This window comes from Rhea pennata, chromosome 3 (genome assembly GCF_028389875.1).
Source record: "Rhea pennata isolate bPtePen1 chromosome 3, bPtePen1.pri, whole genome shotgun sequence".
NCBI lineage: Eukaryota > Metazoa > Chordata > Aves > Rheiformes > Rheidae > Rhea > Rhea pennata.
In genome coordinates this window covers 49,596,762-49,621,439 of record NC_084665.1, presented here as the reverse complement: position 1 = coordinate 49,621,439, position 24,678 = coordinate 49,596,762, and the positions used below count along the sequence as shown (strand labels likewise).

Genomic DNA, 24,678 nt, shown 5'->3' with positions numbered 1-24,678 from the left:
TTAGGCCTGCAAATACAGGGAGCAGAAAGATTTTTGACGAGAAATAGGGTCAATCTGGTGACGTTACCTTCCTTGTGGGTTAATGTTACTGTCTATATTAATTCTGATCAACTTAGTTTTGCATTAGCTTCATTACAGAGCACTGTGGAGAGCTGGGGACTAGTGACTTTTCCATGAGCTTGCAGGAGACATTCATTCTGCTCCAGAACTTGGTGATCCACAGATCTTTCTAATCTACACTCAACCTCCAATATAGTAAAGCTGTATGTTGGTTTCAGTGTCTTCTGTTCAGTACTGTGGCTGGCTCTATACCTTTCATAGCTGTTTTTTGGAAGGCTGCAGACGTGAGCCCAGCCATCCTCGACAAAAAAGTAGGAGAAACTTTCTAATCTAATAAGCCCAGCTCTGACTCATGTGTGATGAAAGACTCAAACAGTCACTGGAGAGCTGCAACAAAAAAAAGTGATGATAAAGGCAGCAGCATGAGACAACACTACAGAGAACAGGCCAAGGAAGAAGACTTGCGGGGGAGGAGGAGAGCTGTTATTCCTTCTCTGGATTCTTCACTGTTATGTTGTGCAGTGGTGAAAGCAGGCAGCTGCGTTGGAGTCTGGGGATGCTACTTACTGTCCTGAGATTTCTTTAACTTGCTGCTTTAATAAGTCCTTTTGACCATTACTGGCTTCCCTCTTTGCTGAAGGAGCCAGGAGACGTTGTGAGGGCAAAGATGGGACAGGAAGCTGAGGATCCAGGTCAGCACTTGAACTGGGGTGCACGCTGCTGACTGGCACCCCATGCAGGAGCCATGCAGAGGCAATGCAGGAGGCTAACTTCAGAGAAGCCAGGCAGCCAGGCCTGATGCTGCCAGAAACTTGTAGTTCTGCATCAAGAGGACATGTGAGGTGGCCAAGAATGGGCTAGAAATGCTAACAGGGGTTGCTCTTTCCTATGGTGGTAGGAACTGCCTTGCAGAGCTACACCAGATCTACACAGTGTGACTGAATCACACAGCGCTGCAGAGATTTCGCACAACACTTTGACCTATCAGGACAGGCAGGAGAGTCTGCCACAGAGCAGCCTTGACCTCCACGGTACTTAATTTGTTCTGCAAATCCCTGAACGGTCCAGGATCAGGAGGGTTCAATCTTGCAATCAGCCAAAGAGTGGCACAGTCATCCCAATGGCATCTCAGAAGGGTTTGCCGTCTGCCCTGTCATTCTGCTTGCCGCCAGTGACTCCGGTTCCTTCTAGCATTGTCATTCCTCAAATTCAGATTTCTGACACTTTGCACCTAAAAATGACACGTGTATCCGTATGGACTTGCTGCTTTCCTGACATTCTCCCAGTCATACTCTGGGCTTTAGTTTCTGGAAATTTTTGTTAAGCAACTGCTTACCTTCAAATCAGGTGGTTATCTTTAGGGTAAGATATTGCATTAAAAATGTAGGTAATTTTGTGTGATTAATTTGTCTGCATGTAGTTTAGAATTGCTTAAAACAAGTAAATCTAGTTTGTGCTGTTCCCACTCAAGTGAGATACTGTAATAAAAGTACTGTTTGAAATCCCAGCCCTTGCCTTTATTTAGCCTGTTCTGAGGAAGGATTAGCCAGCAGAAGCAATGACAATTATATCGTGTAAATCACAAAATTTCACTGATGCTGATATTCATTACGGTACATAAAATCCTCCAAGGTCCTTAGTGACAATTAAAAATGTCTGCTGCCCTTTTAGGGGTTAATACACATTAGGTACACTTTTTAAAATGGCATTTAGAGCTCTTTGGATACCTTTAGATACCAGACTGCATCAGGTGCACAGTAAATGGAGTTAGTCAGAGATTAAGCAAGATGCAGTTTGCAGGGAGAATGGAAAGTGGAATGACCCTTTGTACGTTCTTTTTTTGCCTTGCCTTAGACAGGAAGCTTGGGGAGTGGTGTGGGACACTTAGAGGATGACAAAGTGATATACCAGAAAATGCAGTAAGCATTAAACTATGGGCTTTGAATTCAATTTTGTAGGTGTGTGCCCTTCAAACCAGTTATTAGACTTGTCCTTGTGCTCCTGTTCTATACCTTACCCTCCTATGCTTCCCAAATAAAGGGATTTAAAAATTCAGGTGTGTAACACCACTGACACAGTGATTGGGAGCAGCTTCCCATAGCCTCAGGTTTTGATTTGCATGTGTAATCTCTGTTAGCAAGTCTTTAGTATCTGTTTGGTCATGAAGGGATATGTAGAGACCAAACATACAGCCAAGGTTAGTGCCTTGTTATCCATCTACATCCCCATTTAAGAGCTATCCATAGCTCTTAAATACCTCTTAGCATATGCATTTATGGCTGTTCACAGCTGGTTTCATGTGACTGTATTTGGAAGGGCAGCTTTTTATTTGGTCTGTTTCTGCTGGTCATGTGTTTCCTGATGCCTAATGTGAGCCTCTGGACCAATTTGTCCTCTGTGGGATGTTACAGACTTGGCAAGCAGTGCATCTGTGTTGCTGGCTGAAGCCTTGTCACCTTCAGTGGGACACCAGGTGGTGGAGGCTGCAGTTTTCTTTAGCAACTGTGCGTGCACCTCATTAGATCACCACAGTGCTTGTGGACTGGAGGGAAAGCACAGTAAGGGCTGGCCTGTTCTTCCCTGGACCATGGTCATGCATGAGGTCTAGTTTTGTATCTGAAGTCAATGGGATTCTGAGCAGAGGGAAAAAGCCTCCTTCTCTGCAGCTTGGTTTGCAAGACCTGGCTGAAGGCTTGATGGTCTTGTCTCTCTCTTCTCACAGCTTTGACTAAATACTACCCAGTGTAAAACTGAAACAAAGGTACAATCAGGGCAGGGAGGGAAGCAGACGGCATTGACCAAGACTGAGTTTAAAATCTTTTATTATTTAGCTTTGCCAAACAGATAATGGAATCTGAAGTCGATTTGCTCAAATGGTTTGAAGTGGATGCCACCCCTGCCTGAGACAAAGATGGCCTCAGTGACAGCAGGGACCCTTGGGTTATGGCAGTGGTTCAAAAGAACACTTTAATTTCATATGCAACAATGTAAACTTCAAAAATAGTAAACTATAACCTTTTTTTCCCTTTTTACATAGCATGTGATCTATCACAGATAGAAATTTAATGGCGAACCAAAATCGCATAAGTAAACATCCTGGTGCTTACAAGTTTCATAAAAAGTGTTACATTTGATGTAAATATCTTACATTTTTAACTGTTAACACTCTCAGTTATGGAGTAAAAGCAACTGCCGATTCACCCCCTTAGTCCGTGTTCTCAGACTGTATAGTAGCAACCACGTTCTTGTCAGCTCCATCGCTCATTTTCGGTCAGATTTTTCCACACATGACCAAGATTCCCCCTTTCTCACAAAACATTAATCAAGTGCAGCTCCGCACAGGGGTAAAGCCTGTGCAAGTGAGAAGAGAATCAGGTCTCCTGGGTGCAGACTTGCAGCCCCTGGACCCTGCGTTCCCACAGAAGCCACAGTGCGTATGGGGGGACACATCTTGATGCCGGTGGGAATTTGGGATCCCCTGGAGCTGCAAGCCTGGGCCCTGCATTGCAAGTGTCTTGTGGTGGGACCTGGTCCTACATGGATAAAGACGAGTTCTGTAGAAGGCACTGGATTTCTCTTGCATGATTTTAAACATGGACTACAGTCATGTGCAGTATAAGGAGTTTTGGGGTCTAGATTGCCCCCCCCAGCACTTTAGTACAAGCATTATAACACTTGAATTTTCATCTGGTTTTAGTGTAACGTGCTCATCTACACAGAGTGATTTCTAAACCTCCTTCCCTCTGCTCTTCCCCCCACCTTCCTGTGTCCAAAAAGATTCTCTTTTGGTTCCTTGAAAACTTTCAAAGTATAGCTCTGGTCAAAAATAAACATGTGATGTAGCATAGCATTTGTTTCTTTTAAATCACAGTGTGCAATGCATCATTCAGTACCTAATGTTCAAAATGTCTGCCCTGCTTCTCATGAAAATCAATCTTTAAAATAACCTATGCAAATATATTTTGACTATATATTACATTCATTTAAAAAGAGAGGAGAGGTTCTTGGTTTGCAGTTTTTTTCAGTGTACTACTTAAGTGAAAGGTCTGATGTGAAAAAAGTACAAGCAAACTGGACATGCCAAGACTTGATGCCTTAGATGGTGATCATATCAAAACTGTACAAGTATGTACACCATGTTGGACAGGTGTGCTTCTTTCAAAGAAAGACCTTTGCATCGTCATATATAAGGTTAACCACAGAGTTTTGGTAAAAAGAGCATTTAATGAGCAAAGGATGACATGGAGGGGCGAGTTCTCCGGCTTTTGTTAGGCAGTCCTGACGCAATGTCTCCGTTCCCTTCAGGAATATCTTCCTTCTTCCGGACTTTGAGACGCGTGAGGAGCTTTATCACCCAGACATCCCATTCTTCTGGCAAGAGCAACAGGAGGAAGCCCAGGCCAATAATGATGATGGCAATTACTCGGACACTGTTGAAGATAATTTCACTCGTGTAATGATCAACGACTGTATGGGAAATTGAACTGGTGTTATTATGTGAGACAAAGCATTAGGGCAGTATTCCCTTCCCTCCCCCTCAGCTCCCTGACTTTGAAGGCTGGACTGAGGTGCTGGGCATGGTGAGGAGAACATGGCCATGGAGCAGATGGGGTAGGGAGACTACTCATACTCCTGGTTTAGCCCAAAGCAGGATACAGCCCAGTTCAAAGCAGACAAAATTTGCCTGATAGCACAGGAGACAAAAAGGGATGTTCCCTGGAGCTACATTTGCTGTCTGTAGCAGCATCTTCTCCCATGTTCAGCAACAAGCACACGGACTCCTGTCCAGGTACACAGAGAAGGGGGCATTTCTCTTCCCTGACACAGCAGCTCCTTCCTGCAATGTTTTGTTCTCCCTCAACTGCCCTGCTGAGCCCAGAGCACACTGAGCACACATGGAAACACTCTGGTGTGTGGTACCAAAGTCAGGTGTTCTTCCCTGATGATTTAAGTGCCATTAGCATTACATTTGAGTGAGAGGACACTGCATTGCCTTTATATTCATTATTAACTTTGTGCAAAGCTATTCAGAGAGCACTCCCTAATTGCTGTGCTGTGACTCTCAACATGATTGCTAGCATTTGTCAAGGTCTTCGGTGTGTCTCTGGAGGTGTGACAGCTAATTCAAAATGGTAGGTGAATATCTCTGTGTGCATAGAGTCAGTGCAAACCTGGGAGCTGCCACCCACACCAAGGCAGTAGCTGAGTGTGCTGGATTTAGGCATCTTTGGTTTGGGAGAGGTAAGTGAGGTCCCCACTCTGGAATGTTTTTTTTCTCATGCTCATGACTACCCACATGACTCCCTCAGGAGAGTAACCTTCCTACTGGCAGCATTTGCGAGTCATTCCCTACTGCCCGGGGACACCAGCCATCCTGTTCCTGGCTCCAAACGTAGCCTGGGTGCATGGGGAGCTCTGCGTGGGGTGGCTTGGCACATCGGCAGTGCCAGGATCTCCTTTGCCAAGGGAGTCTGTGTGGGGGCCAGGGAAGCTAGCGGCAGGGTGCCTTCACTATGACCAAGAGGCTCCACCACTGCCTGCCAGCATCTGGGGAAGGTGTCAGGAGGTGATGCAGATGTGGCCTCCCCTGCCTGGTCCTCTTAGTCCCATAGCCTCTTGGTTTTCAGTGGTTTAGAAAATGGTCAGAGCGATGTACTAGGTCGTGCCCAAAATCATCTCATCCAGTTTTCTTGATAATGCTGGTATTGTTAAGCACCTGCTATATTCCTTATCCAGGGCAAAAAGAATTAGTAATGCACATTTGCAACTCTAAAATGTAAGCAGTCTTATTGCTTTGAATTCAGTATTAAGCCTGCTCTAAAGAAATCATTAAGAATTGATTTCTGCTTCCTCCATGAGTTTTCATCCCAACCCAGAAATGAATGACTTCAAATCTCCTTTATTTTCAGTATGCTAGCTTCTTCAGACAGTCAGTAACTTTAAAAGAAATTATGGAAGTTATGAATTTTCATGTGTTTTTGTACAATACAAATTTAACCCTAAAATATGCATTTTTAATCAGTATCATCTTCATAAGTTTTCAAAGAGAAGATGCAAAACATGTTTATTAAAGCTATTTGCTTTTATACTTATTAGATATTTGAAAGGCCACAGATTTTGTGTATTCATTAAGATGCAAGAGCCAGAAATTCTTACCTGCATTTACTGGGACACTCAGTACAATTCCAAGAGATATCAAGGTGGGGTATGTAATAGCAATTCCAAAATTTAATAGAATATTGAATGCTAAAGAAAGAAAGAACAGCACCTTTTATTATTAGATTCACAGTGAAACTGGGAAAAGAGATTGTCACCTGAAAAATACTGTATTACCACCCCTGTACATTGTCCACACAGGCTGCACATTAACTCCTGCTAGTATTCCTGGAAGTTTCCTGTACACATACATGTCTGCTGCATGTCTTACTGTCTGAGACGTTACTATTTCTAGGGGACTGCATAGCCCACTGGGTCCAGCAGCAGGATCAGGATGAGGTTTGGATACTTTCTGTCTCTTAGCATTTAATGATAAAGCTTATTTCCTGGGCTATTCTCAGTTTCTATATTGATCGCCTTTTCCTGCTGAAAGACTAAATATTTTTCATCTAGGAGATTTCAGCCAAACAGACACTTCTCTCCTGATACTTCTGAAAAAAACTTGTCTGCAGCTACAGGTGGAACGTATTATAACTCTAACCCTCTTCCTCGCAGGAACTTGGTAAATACAATTTCATTGTGATACCATACACTGTTCATGGGGCATCCTAGGACAAATTAGGAGTTGCTTTGGACCCAATTCACCCTTGGTCTATTGACCTTGAGCAAAGTCACAAGAGCTCACAGAACATGCCAGCAGTTGGCGCTCTGATTGTCTTCTAGTAATACGTATACCTGTATCACACACCCCTGTGACCACCTGCCAAGTTCTGCACTATTTCCTTCCAGAAAACCTCCATTTAGTCCACTTATAAGTAAACAGGAGCTACTTCTAGCATCAAACAATGTGACTGCTTAGGGTAAAAGGCACTGCACTGTGATCTTGGACAGGGATGGAAATGCACTGTTTCTAGTTGAAATGAAAGGAGCAGTTTAGGAGATGTGATGCCATTATCTAGTTTAGGGACCAGCTGTGGCACCACAGTCAACATACATGGTTTAGCAAGGAACAGCACCCATTTCTGATGGTTATGAATCATCAGAGCTTGGATTTAGCATCCACCTAAGCTGAGATTCTTTGGTGGCAAGGCAGCAGTAGCAGAAGTAGGAAGTGCCACCTAACAAATTCTCATCAGTGCTATGTGATGTTAAATTTTCTAAAGATTCTTATGCTTTAGGAGCCATTTGATATTCCTGAAGTCCCTGGAGGTGCTGGAGGTTGGCCTTGACTGGCCTGGCCAGTTACTTGAGGAATAATGAAGAGCGCATGATGACACCCCTCCTGGACAGGCTCCTTCCCATGAGAGCACAGGCAAGCATATTTGTTCCTGTGACACTTCCCAGGTAGGAGTTAAAATTAGCTTTGCAGTTTAGTCTTGCAGCATGGTCTAATGAAAGCCATAATACTTTGGTTGGTGACAGCCAAACCAAGGCCTACTTTTTTGTCTAAGAATGGGTTCTCTACATGATTCCTTGAGCTAAAAGAGGTTCAGAAAAAGAGAAGACAGTTCCTGTATGTCAGAGATACTCAGCTACCCTCTGTGGCTGGTTTCTGGCAGACTCTCACCCCTGAGCATTAAAAATGTTTGACATGTACTTACTCAATAAGAGAATTGAAAATCCACAAAGGTTTCCCCAAGGAATGACATCAAAAGAGCTCCAGTATTCCACTTTGGTAAAATAAAGGATGACAGGAATACAGGTAATGAAGAGGATATTGAAGACAGCTAACACAGACAGAAATAAGGCGGCTTCTCCAAACTTAGCACTGCCCAGAAGAAGTTTGAATAAAACCTGCAAGAGAGGAATACATGTTGAGCTTGTTTAGCTCTCCTGTACCTGCCATCACTAGGTACCACCCCTGTGGCGGGCTGGCACCCGCCTGGGGCAGAAGGGCTGTGCGTGGAGTGGTTTTGGGCTGCACGTACGTTCACAGTGTTGGCTGGACACTTGCGACTGCTGTTAGTGAAGCTCGGCTCTCATGCCGGGGACTTCTCGCTCTGCACACTCCCCAGTGCGGAGCTGGGGGCAGCTGCCAAGCAAACCCCACATGAAGGAGGCTCAGTGGCTTGTTACCAGGACCCAGTGTCTCCCAAAAAGCCTGCAAGCTCCGTGGTGTGAGTGAGTGGGTTGGCAGGGGCACTGCTGCCAGGGGGTGACAGGCTGCTCTGAAGGGATTTCTCTTCGTCCTCGTTCTCTTTGCTTTGACTTGCCTCCATCAGTCCCTCTTAATTGAGAGATTTTTTTTTCTGTGATGTAAATCTCCTCCTCCTAGCTACTCAATGGAGAAATGCTTCACCAGGCTATACTGAGAAGTGGGACCTGCCTTCCCTCAGGCGCTCTGCAGGGCTGCTGGGTGAAAAAGGCTCAGGGCCTGATGACCATTTACAGTGTATTTTTTAGGAAGTAAATGAGGCTGAAAGCCTCCAAGCTTTGCGTTAACTTATAGCATGCCCATTTTTTTTCTGAAGAAGGAAGGACCCTGCTACCTTGAAGCAGCAAGCTGTGATAACAGTAGTATTTTGGTGATGAGCAGTGGCTGAGTTGTCTGCACCCTCTTGCGAGAGCCAGCCTGGCCTGAGCTTTACGAGGGCCCAGCACCTCGCCCTCAGTGAGAGCAGCAGGGCTGAGGCCCGCTTGTCACCCAAAAGCCGATACTGCAGCAACAGGACAGTCTGGAGCTCATTGATGGAGTGATTAGTGGGACTGCAAAGACTGCAATTTGGTTTGCCAGTAAGGAATAGGAGAAGAGAGAAAAAGAGGAAATAAAAGACTGAGTAGCCCATCTGGGGCGCTCCTGCTGCCTCTTTCCTCAGCTTGTGCTGGGATCTGCATGAATTTTCCACCACAGACCTGTAAGGATCTGATGGATCCATCTGATGGCCATGTGCGCTGGGCACGGCCTTCCCTGACATTTCCGTGCAAATGAGGACTGGTGATGGACTGTGATTTACTGTTTCATTCTGGGATTCCAGCGCCCGTGTTCCTGTTTTGCTCAGTCAGGGTCTGCTGTCTCTTCCTTATGCCTAACTAGACCATCTCAAACAAGTCTAGCAGAGCTGCTACCAGCCCTCTCTCTCTCTTTTTTTTTTTTTTTTTTTTTTTGGAGGGGGGGGTTGTATCTGTCTGCCCAAGCATGGTGATGCTTCAGGAGGAGGCAAGCAGAACCATCTACACAGCAATAACTGGCCTGTGCATCTGCATTATAGCCCAGAATGTCTGGACCACCAGTTTTTCCTCATTTGCCACCTCAGGACATTGCAGCGGCCCTGGCTACAGGCATGGAGGCAGACAGCAGAGACAGCCTGACCTGTCAGGATCTGGAGGGGTTGTGCGGGGCGGGCTGTACGAGGAACTGGTGCTGCCGCATCCAGTGTAGCTCCTCGGACACTCACACCTGCTGCCCTTTTAGCACGCACTTAGTACAGCCACAGCAGCAAGGCTTTCAGTTCAGCTGCCCAGCTCTGCGTGTCCTCGAGCACAAGAGGATACACTCTGCTGTCACCTCTCTGTGCCTGGACACTGCCTGCACATGGTGGAGCAACCCCAAGACCCCTGACCCTGCAGGCAGCTGTGGTGCCGTGGGGAAACAGGGCAGAGCCAAGCTCTAGCCTTGAATAAAGATTTTATTTGCTTTCTGATGGTGTTTCCTCAAGTCTGGAGGGCCATGTCTCTGCCTGGCTTTGGAAAGAAATGCTGGTTTAGAGGAAAGAGCAATATGAAACTCCGCGAGTTCCTTGGTTAAAGCTACCTGAGAAAGTGAGCGGAAGGCAGTAGAGCATGATGCTGAGGGACAGAGCTGGCTGCTTCCCAGTTTGGTGAGTCTCCCTGGACTGCCTGGGTTAATGCTGTAGCACTTAGCTGGCCTATTTAGTTGCCTCACAGTTCATCAGCCCAGACAGAGACATCAACACCTCTTCCCACCACACACATCTGAGCTAGGCTTGATGAATTGCGCCCTAAAAGTCCTCATTTCTACCTGTGCACAATGGCTCTGAGTGCCGTGAGCAGCACAGCGGCAAATACATAAGCAGGTGCTCTGGATTTTAAGCATGTGATGATTATTTCCATGATTTTCATTTAAGCCCAGCACAGGCTATGTATGCTACTGGAAGAGGCCTGGCCAGGGGAGGTAATGCAGTGACATAGAAAAGAAGCTAGGATTTTGCTAAATCTCCTGCAGAGCACTTCCAAAGTGTGTGATTAAATCCAGCAGCCTCATCTTTCAAGAAGCACAAGACCTCTGTAACGCCTCCTGTGGGCACTCTCCCCAAGGAGCAGGCATCTTTACCTGGCGTGAGGGCAGACACCAAAGTAAGTGAATGCCTGAGTCATGCCTTGTGCTTACGGCAGAGGTCCTCAGAGAAGGGCAGAGGGCACTGACCCGCACGAAGTGGGACGGGAGCAGCTGAAGCCAAAGGCGGGGGTGACTGGCACCTCCCAGGGTGAGGAGACCCCCTCATGTATTTACCTTGTAGAGAGCAGACATGGAGGCAGAGCCCACCACCAGGGCTATCCCGATAACGGAGTGGCTGTGAAACCCGTCAGCATACGTCATCATAACTATCCCTGCAATGGCAAATATAGCAGCCACGATCTGGGTGGAGACAGACAGAAAGCGAGAGTTACGGAGCTGCCTCGCTGCAGGAAAACACAAGAGCAGCTTTTCGCGAGACCGCGGTATTTCTGCATCGTCTCCTCCTGCCCTTTTTTTGACCAGAAGCACCGCAGCAACCGGGGGCCCGTGCCAGCAGAGCTGACACCAGCCTCCCCCTGCGGCTACCCCTGTGGGCTGCATCTGGGCAGCACGTGGTGGCACACGGCTCGTCCTCGGTGTCGCCCGGCTCTCTGATCCCTCTGGAGAGGGGATTGCACCTCTGCCCCTGCGTGCCCCCTCGGGCTGGCCCTGCAGCCTGCCTGCGGCAGTAGCACGTAAATGCAAATTCCCTGGTGCTTGCAGGGAGGGCTCAGGAATCCTGAGGAGGCTTTTGGTGGGAAAAAAAAGGTTTATTGAAATAAACAGGGAAATAAAACTCATGTAGCTATTTTCCAGTTCAGCTCCTCAGCCGCCTTACATGGGGAAGAGGCAGGACAGGGACAGACGGACGTTTAGCAGGCCCAAGGGTTCAGACATTTTGGTCCATCGCCACCTGCGGCCATGGCCCAGACCAACTGCACTATTTCTGCCAGGTGAATTTCACCATTTTCCAGGTGCTGCAGTGCACCCCCGCAATCTGTACAAGCAGGACTGAGAGGCCTGGGCACACCTGAGCCTCAGTGGGCTTGGTGCCTGTGGGGCACAGGCCGGTTGCTTTTCCATGGCCCGTGTGCTCGTTGGACATGGAGATGCGGTTGCAGATCCCAGCCTGTGAATGCGGAGCCGGTGCTAGCCAGGAGCGAGGGGCAGGCAGTAGCCTGGCTGGGTGGACAGAGTGGAGGGGAGAAGCAAAATCAAGGTATTTGAAGACATGTGTTTCTATTTTCTGAAGAAAAACTTGGCCAATTTAAGACCTAGATGGAAAAAGATGGGAAAATAAGCTAATCTCCAGCCTAGAGGTTTGCTAACTTTGCTTCCCCAATGTTTTGGTAATGTTTTCTGAACAGAGACAGGATGAGCAAAGGTGTTGTTTAGGAGTGGAGAGGGAGGCTCATTTGTGAAGGAGGGGAACAAGCTACCTCTGAGATTTTCCTATCAGCAAGAGACCTGCTGGCTTTCCTGGGACTGTCCTGCCAGGTGCCTCAAGCCCCTCCAGGTGGTACTTCTGCGTGACAAGACCTTTCAGCAGCCCCGTCCTCGCCGTGGCTCTGCAGCCATTCAGGGACACCCTGCCTGGACCACAGCATCTTTGACCATGCACTTGTAGTGATGCTTCTAAGAAGATTGGACTAAATTAGTTTATTCTGGCCAATAGATCGTTCAATATCAGCAAACTCTCTCCTGGCACCAGACCTGGCATTTGAGTCCCAGTCACAGGCTGCCTTTGGGTGCACATCCAAGAGCCTCCTCTCACTGCCCCACATCAGCATCCTGGGGCTGCTACGAAGCTGCAGTGGGAAAGACCATGTCCTGAGCACTGCCACTGCTGATGAGAAAGCTGCTGCAGGGAGATCCCATTTAGCAGCTGCAGGTCCCCGCCACGTCCCTGTCCCATCAGTAGTAACTTGTTCCCCAGGCTGAGGTAGGGCAGGGTCTGGAGGACGTGCGGCTGTCCGAGCACATTTGCTGTCAGTGTGTCCTGCAGCAAAAAAGGGACGGGGGAGCCCCCCAGGACTGATCAGAGCTGGACCAGGCTGAGCTAGGTGAGCCCTGAAATCGGGTTACAGGACCTCTGGAGACATGGGGCTGTTGGGCCTTTTCATCACCCCCAGATCAGTGCTACAGCATGTAACAGGCTGCAGCAGATGGCAGGAAAGCTGAAGTCCAGGGTGATCTGGTGACAGGACGTGGCAGGAGGCAGAGGGATGCTGGAGCGTACAGCTGTACAGTCATATTTTGAAACTCAGGGTTTGAAAATGCACCTGTAAAAGCTTACACAGAAAAGCATCAAGCAGGCAGCTCCTGCCTGCTGATACTAATATCTGTAATCTCTCTTAGGGGAAAAATGCCCCATTTTTGCAAAAAGATGTACTTTCCAAAGGTGTTTCTGTAGAATGGCATAGAAGCATAAGGGTTGTAAAAAGGCAAAATCAGCAGAAAAATACACTCCCTAGAAAATACAAACTTTAATGACTAGTATGTCAATAAGAAGGGATCTGAGTCTAGAAATTGCTGCACAAGATGCTGAATACGTGCAGCTGAGGGTTATGGAGGGGCAAGATTTCCTCCACTCTGCTTAGCCCCTCACAGGACAAAGCCCGTGGGCAGCACATTCGGAAGATGCTGAATCCCCACAGCAGTTTGCAGCCCGAAAGATACTCCATGGATTTATAAGCTGATGAGAGCTGAGCCAGGTCCAAACTGCAAAGACTGGATGTGCACATTGCTGAAGTTTGAGCGGTTCAGACAGCCTATCGGCACAGGACCTCTCCAAGCACAGCTGTGGTGCATCCCTTTCTAATGGAAAGGAAGGCATCTGTGCAAGTAGGCTCTGCAGTCCCAGGCAGGCTTCTTTTCTCATGGCAAAGAGAAAAATCTCCAGTGCATTTGTTTACAGCAAAGTGGGACTATTTCAAAGAGGCAAAACTGAAGGCACATGCAAGCAGTCTGCATGGGTATTGATGTGTGAAAAAAAAAAAAAAAAGCATCAAATGAAACGAGTATTTGGCTGGTGCAGGACAAAGCGAAGGAGATTTGTCTTCACCATGGAAATCCTTGCTGTAGGATACTGTGGATTGGAAAAGTTTACAAGGATAAACTCACAGAAGAAAAAAAAAAATCCGTGAAGGACTATTAACTGCATGAACAACACCTCTGTCTCAGAAAGTCCTTGAGCCACAAATTGCTAGAGGCTGAGGAGTCTCACGAAGAAATATCATTATGGGCTTTTCCTGTTCAGACATGTTTTCAGGGTGTCCACTACTGGCAGCTGTTGGAGACTGGTTCCTGGGGCAGATGGACCTTTGCTCTGGCTCAGTGTTGCTCTTCGCGGAGTCCCCCAGTGTGTGCCCAGGGCTCCTCTGAAAGACGGCATCTTTGGGCCTTCAGTATCCCCTGTGCTACAGATCAGGCAACTGAGAAAAGAGTGATGGCTGCAGCATTTCCTGCAGCACTTCTTCGAGCCCAGACCTGGTGTGGTCTGTCCACACTTGTCTCTTCACTGGAGAGCCAAGCCTCACCTTGGGCTGCAGCAAAACAGCTGGTGCCTCCAGGGCACATCGACAGAGTGAGCTGCTGCAGCGGCAGCTCAGTGTAAACGGGCACAGTAATGAGTTCAAGAATAGCAAGCATCAAGTTTTGTTTTTAACTTCAGGGGCTGGCTGACTTCAGAATACCTCCCCGGAGGCAAGGTCTCTGTCTGGTTGCAAAGGAAGACATGATTTGGGATTTGATAATATATATATTTTTTTCAAAGTCCCATTGACAGCTGTGCTTGTCTACGCATTCTGTATGCAGGAGCTGCTAGCAACTGATGGCTCTCTTGCATGCTGAACTATTTTATTCATTTACTGTACCAAAGAAGGGAAATACTAGAGCCAAAGATTGAAGCAGATTAAGCCAGGCGGGCTACCAAACAGTTTTGCTCTTGCAGAAGTTCCCACCTCTTTTTTCAAGCATGTCGTGACTAACAGATGGATCTCAGACTAACCTCCCAGCCAGCCTGTCTGCATGTCAAGAGTGTCGCGTACATTTTCTCTGGGAGTCTTTCAGCCTGTCTGTCAAGCATGTCATCAGCAGCAGTCAAGCTCTGCCAGCATCATGGCATAGCACAGCTACCGGGCTGTGGTTATTTGCAAATGCCTCAGGCCCCCAGGCGACGGGGCTTACAGAAGGAGCGCTTCAGGCTGCACTACATTTGCCATGTGTGAAAGAAAGAGGACACCTCGCACCCCACCTCTACTTCAGCTCATGGATGGGCACATCCGATGTATGCAATCAGCAGATCGCTGCAGATCTCAAGCAACTGCACTAGCATGTGCTAAGAAGTGCTTGCCTCTCTGCAGGTTCCTACTCAACGGGAAACACATATGACATCTGCTTAAACAGGTTCAGAAGCTGTTGGCTCTGTTTTCCGTTGCTGTGGGGAGCCCTGAGATCTCCTCCTGGGGCTGCCCCCCGGGTGCAGTAGGGCCAAGGCCCCAGGCTAGTCACTGCACTGCCGGTGGAGCCGCTGTTCACGTAAGCTGTGCAGGAAGGGAGGGAGGAGGGCAGAAACCCCCCTCGCCATCCGAGAAGAAAGCAGAAGAGACTCCCTGCAGATGTCCCTTCACGGAGAGGTGCGTCCCTAGCGCTTCCCGGGGCCACGCTGAGGTGGGTGACAGGACCGGCGCTGCTGTCCCTGCCAATCCCTAGGGACAAGTTCCCCCTTACTCTCACTTTGCCACAGGTCAGGAAAACACAACGCATTTTGGAGTGGCAATAATACATTTGCCAAAGCGTGCGCAGTGCTGCCAAAAGCCCCTTCTCCCTCTGCCCGGGCTCCTTGCTAATCAATGGCCGGGGCCGGGGTGAGCCAGGTCTCCCGCTGGGCAGAGAGGCGAGGTGGCTGGCGAAGCAGCCCTCGCCGCCCTTCGCTGGAGCCAGGAGCGATGGCGAGTGGCCGGGATGCACGGCCGGAGTGCCGCATGGACACCTGCTTCCCCGCCTGCTGCCTCGCCTGGAGATGTTGGTCTCCAGCAGGCTGACCTCTCCCAAGGCAAGATGCGACCGAGACCACAGTCTTTCATGGGCTCTGCTCTTTGTGTCCCTTTGGGGACCCAGAGCAGGATTTGTCCCTCCATGCCTGTCACCTGCAGTGGCACAAGGCCAAGCCCCAGCAACAAACCTCCTTGTGAATCCCTGGTTGCCACCCTCTCTATTGACGCATATTCACCCCAGAAGAGCACAAGCCAGGCACAAAATTGTCCTTGGTCTTGCATGTATCTGTTTGTATGTGTATCCATATACTTACTGGCTTCTTTCACCTCAAACCAGCCATATCCAGAGGTGACAGATAGCCCATACAGACCTACAGTGCAATGATTTAAGGGGCAACCTGCAAATACAAGAAAGCAGGTCATCCCATCACACATCTCCTCTCCTGGGGTCTGACCAGCACAACAAGGTGTTTACTGACAGTGCCATGAAAAAAACATGAAAACCACAAAGTCTTTCTTTTTTCCCTGTCTCTATCCATATGGCTAGGATAACAGTGATACTTGCTCTTGCCTATGTACTCAAAAACACAGTTTTTAAAGTACAGCAACCTGGGAAGTTTAATGGGCAAGCACAGACACCAGCTGGACAGGATGGGCATTTGGCAGGTACAATTTGCAATGATCCCCTGTGCAGCTTCTTGGCTGCAATAACTGCATGGTTGTCCAAGCTCTCCTGCCAGAGAGAAATACTTCTGGTAAAGTTAACTTTCAGCTGCTCCAAGCAGCAAGGTAACCCCCCCTTCACCCCGAGCACTAAAAACATTGCCCAGCTTAGTGAGCAGAGTGCTCCTCAAATGGGGGGTGAAAAACAGGTGCTATTATCATAATTATTAGTAGTATTAATACTTGTCTGCTGATACAGTTAGGCAAGTATGACTCACTGGTCTCTTTTTATTGTAATTACTCTCTGCCCTGGTATAAACACATTTGTGCTGGCCCAGCGGGTCACCACCGTGGAGGCCAGTTGCCCACCAGCCTTGCTCTGTTGCCAGAAGGCACCATATGTCAAGGGCCTGTGAAATGCCAGCGCCTGCAGCAGCCCCACGGCCCCGTGGCGTGGGACGTGCAGGGCTGGCTTGCAGGCTGCTGTGCCCAAACCGGTGCGGCTGGCCGGCACCTGGGGCTGCGAGGTTTCCCTCCTCATCTGCCAAGAGCCGAGGCTGCAGCAGCCCCAGTGCCGCAGGACCGGCCTCCTCGCAGAGGTCTCATTTCCCCCGAAGTGCAGCGCTGGCCTGCTGCCATCACCTCCCTGCGCGCAGCCTGCTGCTCACTGTGCCCAGGGCAAGAAGTGGGAGACCTGAACTGAATTTTTACCTTGGCCTGGGCGAGATAACCCCACCTCTCCAAGCCCCCAGAGGGTACCTTAGAGGAGGCAAGCAAAGCGCTAGATGCCTTGTTCCCACTAGGGATTGGTGTTTATGCTGGATTTAGGATGAAGGGCAGGAGGAAACCCTTGGGCTGCCCCTCATCCGCAGGGAAACCCACCCAGAAAGAGCAGGCTGAGCCCTGGCACTGCTGCCGTGTCGGCTGCTGGTCCTGACCACCGGCACACACACACACGTTTCGAAAGGCAAAACCAGCCCAGTTCTCCTCTCCCGGGTTTCTCTCCGGGAGCAGTGAGGACGCGAAGGGTGAATCACACGGCTGCTGCTGCGCAGCAGAGCAGCAGGCCCCAAATATTCACAGGTAGGACTGGAAGTGCCCTGCGCGTGGTCCAGGCTTGCAGGAACACACCGTTGGAAACGGCTGGGTCTAATGTCACGGTCCTGGGAATTTTCACTCAAGAGAGATCATGGAAAGACTGAGAAATGTTCACAGCGAAATGAAGTTACCAGATACCCTTCATCCAGGCTACCTTTTTTTTTTCCTGAGGACAAATGTGCAAAGACACCGGGCCGGGGGAGATGGGCGGTGGTTCGGCGGTGGCTACGAGCTCCTGGCCCGGCTGTGGGCAAGGATGAGCTCCCCCTCACCTGGGACTTCTGCGCTGGCTCAGCCACCGGCAGGAGGAAGGGGGCTGAAGGGAAGGCAGAAGGGGGAGGAGGAGGAGGGGAGACAGAGAGATAAGGAGTCACTTACCCTCACTCCCATGAACCTGTCCCTCAGAACGATCCACGAAAGCAAGAACACGAAAGCTTTGTTGCAGCAGAACAACACGGAGACATCCGTAGTGTTTATTTTCTTTATTGCATGTAAGTAAAGGTAGTTTGTCAGTGTCCAAAGAACACCGAAGGGTGCTGCCTTGGTAAAAAACACCTTCAAAGTCAAGCCGTTGTCTCCAAAAAACCGGCAGCACTCCCTGCAAGGAGGAGAGAAAGGCAGCGTTGTTACACAAGCCAGGCGCCGGCGGTAGCAAATCCACAGGTTTCCTTCCCTGCTCGCGCCTCTTCTCTTCCCCTCGGGAAGAGAGGGCTCGCGCCTTACGGGGGGAGGAAAACACAGCAAGTTTCAGCAGCTGCCGCAACAGCCGGGATGAGGCTGCCGGGGGCACGGCGCAGAGCAGAGGCGAGCGGGGAGGCCGGCCGCCGAGCCCGAGCGCTGCCGCCGCGCCGGGCAGGCAGCGTGCGGCAAAAAGGGGTCGGGGATGCGGCCGCGGGGGCCACCTCCGCCGCAGGCCGTGCAAGGGGAGGTCTCCAACCGGGCGGCTTCTGCTGCGCAGCGAAACCGGCACCGGGCCGCGGCAACGCGCGCTCGGCAGTTCAGCAACGCAGGGAAGAGGTGCAGCGCTCTGCGGCGGGGAAGGCACAGCCTGCAGCCCCGCTGAGCGGGCGGAGAGCAGCAAACGCTGCGGCAGCTGCCTGTGCTGTTTGCTTGTTTTCAAACCCGCGAACCCCCGACGGCCTTAGAGTACTTCTGTGAGGTGTTTCAATAAAATACGAACAAAATTTAAATTTTGCTCCGACAATGGATGCCAAACAGGTTTCCGCTGCTGCCAGGACTTTCGGGCTCTGTTTCCTTCCCGAGGCTGCTCAGGTGAGTCTCGTTATTTGGAGCCTGACAAAAGTTTGATTTTGATCCGTTTTCTCAGAGGATGGGGCTGTACGAGGCGATCACCTAAGGAAACCAATCCCTATTCTGAACCTTTTCAGATTTTCCCCATCACTAATTCTGTGTATTTCTACAGAAGTAAAAGTAGTTTGACACGTGTTCTTGTGGGTATGCGAAATCTGGCGTTACTGGGTTTTGCTCAGCTCTCTAAGCATGCCTCTGTATAGGTCACTGGGCTGTTCAGCCCTGTTCCCCTCCAGATAACCAGATTACACGTGTGCCTTTAGGGTTACCTTCCTTTATGGGAATTCAGCTGTGTCTGGAGGGGGAGAAAGTCATTGCAGTGGAGGAGCCCCTTTAGGGGCTGTCTGCTTACAGCCCTTCTGCTGCAGCAGGCACAAGGAAGTGCATTAATTTTATTTTTTTGGTATGTGGTCAGCCTGACCTGCGCATCTCTGGGTTTGATGGCTCTGGGCTTTGGCTGTTGCAGATGGACACTTTCATCCGCATCCCTGGCCCTTCGCAGAACCAAGGCCTGACTCTGCAAGTGCAAGCGGGCACCTGAGGGATGCTCGCAGCACTAACAGATGCCACCTGGGCTGAACATGTGCTGCAGACTCACTCTCCAGAGAGCCCCTTTCACGAACGTTACATTCACTTGAAAGGGAGGCTGGCATTCAGCCCTGCAAAGCACCGGCTGCGCCAGTCACTTGCCACAGGCGACACGAGGGAGTTGAAGTGAATGCGGGAGAGACATTTGGAAATGAAATCTTGGGTCTGCAGCTTCTCAGAACTTCAGCTGTGGGCTTAAACCTGGCTGCTGGTGAGGGCTCAGCTGCTCGTGTGGCACGGGCAGCCAGCCTCATGCCTTGAGGACAAAAAGCACGAGCACAGTTTAAATGAAATTACGCTAAGTAAGATTAGTGTGAGAGGGACAGGGTGGCCTTAGTCAAATAAAAGGACCGGCTTCAGTCTCTCTCCTCCCTTTGCTCTTCACTGTCAAGTCTTCCCTTTTTGCCCCTTTTCTTTTATCCCTATTTTCTCTGCTTCCTCTTCATGTCCACCCAGAGAGCTCCTTTCTAGCAAAGTCTCTGAAACCCTTCTTTGCGAACTGAATTACAATGAACATCAAACCATGCGTTAATGAAACCAAAGCTCTCATCCAGAACCCACCTTGCTCTCTTGTTCTTGGGCACAATAACTCTTCTCCCATCATTACCCCCTCCTTTTTCTTTTAAATTATGTATCTATTTTTACTGTATTGCTCAAGTTCCCCTGGGCAAGGATTTTCTGCTGTTGTGCACGTGCGCAGACAACAGCTCCGCGAGGCCCACCACCACACAGTTAAGAACATCTAAAATCTCCGACTTGCTTATCAGCAAATATGGCCACAGGTCAGAAATCAGGTCAAAATTCAGAAAGTGGTGTACCATTTCAGGAGATGCTGTTCTCTACCGCTGTGAATCCATTTCCTATTTTGTACAATGTGTCTTGTGCTAAGACTCTTCCATTTTGCAACTTGCTTTGATCAGACAAGGTGACTTGAACATGGTAAGAAACATGTGCGTTTCATATGCTCCAGACCTCTTACTGGTTGTTTGCTAACATGCAACACAGGTCGTGCATGGCAGCGTAGCCTGGCACTCACCCCACCTCCTGCAGGCACCCAGCGCAGTGCCCAAAAGGACTGCTGAGCCCACTGTCAAACTGTGCACTTCTTTGGGGCTAGGTTAAACAGCTTTCTTGGACCTAGCATCTTAAATGAAATCTGAGGAGAACTAAGAGAAATGTGATGATTTGGGTGTGCAAGGATGATGTGTAACAGCCCCCTCACAGTTAATCATATCCCCAGGTTTGCCAATAGCTTATCAAATCAACTCATTTTTTCCTGGAGCCACAACATGGCTTGTGAAGCCATGTAAAGAAGCATTTGACGAAGCGAGCCATCAGCTGGTAAACCAACTGTTTACCTTCACATCAGGTAAACAGTTATGGGAAGCAAGACAGGACTGTGATATAACCTAAGCAGTATCCCAGAACAATCAGGGGATGAAATCACTCCAGGATAACTGACCTTCAACTTTAAATATTTTAAAAGCAGATTTTGGACACAGTTGCTTCTGCTGTCCAGTATTTCACATGGGTACATTATACCCACTGAGTATCTTGATGTTTTATGATGGTGTCTGGCAAATATCTGTTCAAAAACATAGCTTGTGCCCCGTGGCTATCCAGGTATGATTGAACACACCAAAAGAGCCTGCATATAAATATTTTTAATGATTTCATCTGGCAATGAAAATACATATCTTTAAGAAAGGTGAAGAAAACATCCATAGGGCAGGTTACAAGCATTCAGCATTACTAACTCAGGAGCTGTGGCTCCTTGCAGGAGACTCCAAAGCCTCCTAAAGTCTCCTTGGGTCACTCCCTGAGATCTGAAACAGCAGACCTTTGCTTGTCCATCTGCCTGGCAGGATGCTGCAGGACTTCTGCTGGTGCTAGGGCTACCTGGATGTGCGTAGGCTGTGCCAACACTTGCCCTTGCTGCGCTGGGAGCCTGATGCTGCTGGTGCACCACAGACAAGGGCAGTCTGTGGGCAGCCCTGACGGGCAGGTGGCAAAGAGGGGAGATGTCTCCTCGTCCTGCTGTGCTCTGCAGATCTCTCAGAGAGCTCCTGGGCTATATACAGCCAGGCACCTCTACGAGAGGGAGAGACCCTATCCTGTACTGAACAATGGCACAATTAATGGAAAACAACCTGATTTACTTACTTATAAGGTGTATAGTTTTGCATGCTCCTCCAAGACATCCAACTAGAGGAAGCCCCCCCCGCTGTCCCCCTTGCCCAGTCTGTCAGCTCCCTAAGTGACATACGTGTGCACTTGTGGTTGTAATAACCTGGAAGAGCTCTGAAGCGACAGCAAAATCCTTGTGAAACAGAATGGTAGTGGATAGTTTCTTCTTACTGAACTTCATCTCTGTACAAGTACCTTTTTATGTCTCAGCTGAGCAGCCCAGGCTCTGTTTAGAGTCAATGGAGATACACTTCCCTGAGATGCTTTTGATGCTCACCTTAGGATGAATTGAACTCAGGAAGAAGCTATCTCTCTCCTTCAGCTCTGAAAGGAGCCCTGGGCAAGGAACACAGACATGCGCACCTCCAGGGTGCGCCTGATAAGAGAAATCCCACCCTCTGTGTTAAAAGAGAAATTGTGATCAAAGACTGACTCAACCTACTCCTGCTGATGTTACCAAATGCCGTCCTGTTTATCACCTCAGCCCAAAAACCGCCTTGCTCCTCGCTTGCTGATACAGTTTTGTTTGGCCAGCAGTGGGTTGGATTCACTCTGCTTCGCACAAGGAGCCAGGCTGGGCAGGGGATGGGAAAGCTGAAAACCCAAACCTGCAGGAACTGATCAACATGGCCCTCCTAAAAGTCTGCTTTGCTGTTGAACTAGGATATCACATGCAGTGGGAAGTAAAGCTGCCTGGGGACAGTTCTTCCCTTGCAGAACTGAGCCCCTACATGATTTTGTTCTTCTTCTAGTCATCGAGGCTTTCTTTTAATATCCATGGTATCCTGTCTCACTTGTTTGCTTCTGCTTGCTATAACTGGCTTTCAAGTCCTCCAGAAGACAAGGCATTTTAGTCCTTATCTCTTTTTTTGTACATTGAATGGAAAACATGCAAACATCAACAGAGCTACTACAAATTATCCATGGAGGCCTAATCAGTGCAGGGATCAGCAGGACATGTTTCGCCTGCCAATCGCTAATGAAGAGGCCAGATTTGCTGGCACGCTGGCTGCTTTGTTCCACCCCAGTGGCCCTGGGCTCACTCTGGTGAAAATCAGGAGCAAGTTAGTCTTACTCAGTTTGCAGGTACAGACTGTGTGAGGTCAAACAAAGTAGAGAATGCAGTCCAGAAAGGAAAAGGTCACTTGCTAGGAGCAGCAGCACATCAAAACCTGCTTCAGACCAGAAGGTTCCAGTATTGAACACCATGACAATGTGAAAACTGTAGCAAAAGTTAACAGCGGGGAAAGGAAGAATGACTTACTTGCGCAAATCATTTCCCTTTAGTAAAGTGTTTCTCACATATTTTCTGTTTTGCTACATCTCATGTAATGGCAGCTTCAACAGCTTATTAATCTTTCTGGCATACTTTTGTTTTGAAGTACCTCCCTGGCTCAGAGGACTGTGACTCTTCGGTTCTCCCCTACCTCTCCTCTTCAGTAGGTGGTTCTGTTGTAAAAAATGGAAGTGAAATGCACTCATTCCACTTTGGTAGAATTTATGCATTCATCAGCACCAGCTTCAAAGTTGTGGAGAAACATCTCAACTACATAGCAACAGTTAAAGATTAAAAAGGCAGTGAGAGATGAATTTTGTTAAACATATAATTGTGAGATCAACGGGAAAGAAGTAGCGCTTTATTGCCCTATTTTATTTGGAAGTTTTCGTTTGATTGCAACACCTGCTTTTAATCCGTTTAGCTTTTACTTACCATGCAATTTTGGCACTAAATGCTTCTGATTTACCTCATTTGGGAATGTATAGTTGCAGTGACTGAAATGAGATAATTTGTCATTTGCTGGGTTAATGTAGATAAATATTAAAAAAAATAGGAGGAGAACAAGATCTAGTATATGAAAGACTATGGAATCAGCAAACAATTTAGAGCAAAAAAATACACACAGCAAGGTCTTTATGTATGCTTTTCTGTAGTACACAGCACAGCTGCTGTAGTGTGGCAGCAGCTTTGGTGCACACTCATGTCTGCTTAATTTCTTTCTTGTGGCCCCAACTCTCTAATTTTTTCCTACAAGGTGAATCAGTGCATGTGAAGGCCTCACAAAGTGGTCTGTACCTGATGGCCAGGGCACCTTTCCTGGAAAGAGAGGAGGCAGGCTTGAGGCAGAGCAAGGAGGAAGTATTGCAAATGGAAATTAGAGACTTGTTCTTCCTATACAGACACTTGTGTTTGAGGAGGTGGAGAGCTAATAGGTGACTTCCAGTTTCTCCCCCTCCTCAGGTTTGTCTGGAACAAGCTCAGGTGTCAGTAGGTACTGGAAGACTCAGTAAGGCACTCTAATTCAAGTGGACTTGTACGGCTCCTAGCAGCAGTAACACCGACAGGGATGACCAGGGAAAGGCAACATGCCAAACTCTTGGGCCTGTCCTGACCACCCACCTCTGTGCAAACTGCAGTGAAAGGTGGATTTACCTGAGACACACTCTGAGGCTGAGGAATAAGAAAACTCTACAGGAAAACAGCTCACAAGAATCAGCCCTGAATTAGACTGGTTGGAGGCAGCTGATGTCTACCTTATGCATCTGATGATGTCGGAAGTGGAAACTGGTATTTGCAGTGTGCATTGAGAATGTAGGTTGAGGCCACAACTATGTCAAGAAATGATTAACGTGTGCATGTTATCTACAATAATGAAAAGAGAAAAGGGGAAGAGAACTTTTATGTTGATGAATCTGACAAAGATGGATGAGACAATTTTAAATTAGGATATACTAAGAAGTGCATGGCCAAAGGAGATGAATATTGATATACTTCAGAACTGATTGTTGTTTTGACTGTATTAAAATAGGTCTGTGCCTCAAGAGGAAAGACATGGTTGGCTTTCCTAAGTAATTCCAATCTCTGATTGGTGAAAAATTCAAGAAAAATTGTGATGTATAACTGTATGCCTCTGATGGTACTTCTGGGCTGAACAGGACACAATTATACCTCAGTGCCAGTGAGAGAACAGCTAACATCAGAAAATGAAGCAATGGAAATTCCCATGGGGAAAACACATCCAACAATTTAACTCCCAAATTATGGGTGAACAATGAAGGGAAAAAAGAATCAGAAGATAGACATTAAAAAATTGTCATTGGATTTTGGATCCATTCTCCTAGTCTTCAAAGACTTTAGGTTCTCTAAAGGTTTCAGTGAGTGTTTGTCTTTAATGCTCACTCTTCTGACAAAAACTTATACAGAAAACATATTTGCTAGACAATTGTAAATAGCCACAGAAGAGAGAGAAACAACAATAACATTTAATTTCTTAAAATGAAAAAAAAAAAAATCCTGGATTATTTTGTCCAGCATGCCCTATGCATTAAGGTCACAAGTGGTGCTAGGTAGAAGACTACTGTGCAGATACAAAATACATATTA

At 48.1% G+C, this 24,678-nt stretch overlaps 1 protein-coding gene across 1 annotated transcript in view; it reads right to left on the bottom strand.

Annotated features, from left to right (window-relative positions):
• Positions 1 to 2,924: 2,924 nt before the first annotated feature.
• Positions 2,925 to 24,678, bottom strand: part of SLC35F3 (solute carrier family 35 member F3) — a 72,423-nt gene continuing 50,669 nt past the window's right edge. Inside the window, exons 3-7 of the mRNA XM_062573688.1 lie at positions 17,590 to 17,809; positions 10,688 to 10,813; positions 7,818 to 8,010; positions 6,217 to 6,306; positions 2,925 to 4,527 (exon numbers count right to left, since the gene is read on the bottom strand). Coding sequence (XP_062429672.1) covers positions 4,283 to 4,527; positions 6,217 to 6,306; positions 7,818 to 8,010; positions 10,688 to 10,813; positions 17,590 to 17,809 — 874 coding nt within the window. The 3' untranslated portion in view covers positions 2,925 to 4,282. The remainder of the gene's footprint in view (positions 4,528 to 6,216; positions 6,307 to 7,817; positions 8,011 to 10,687; positions 10,814 to 17,589; positions 17,810 to 24,678) is intronic.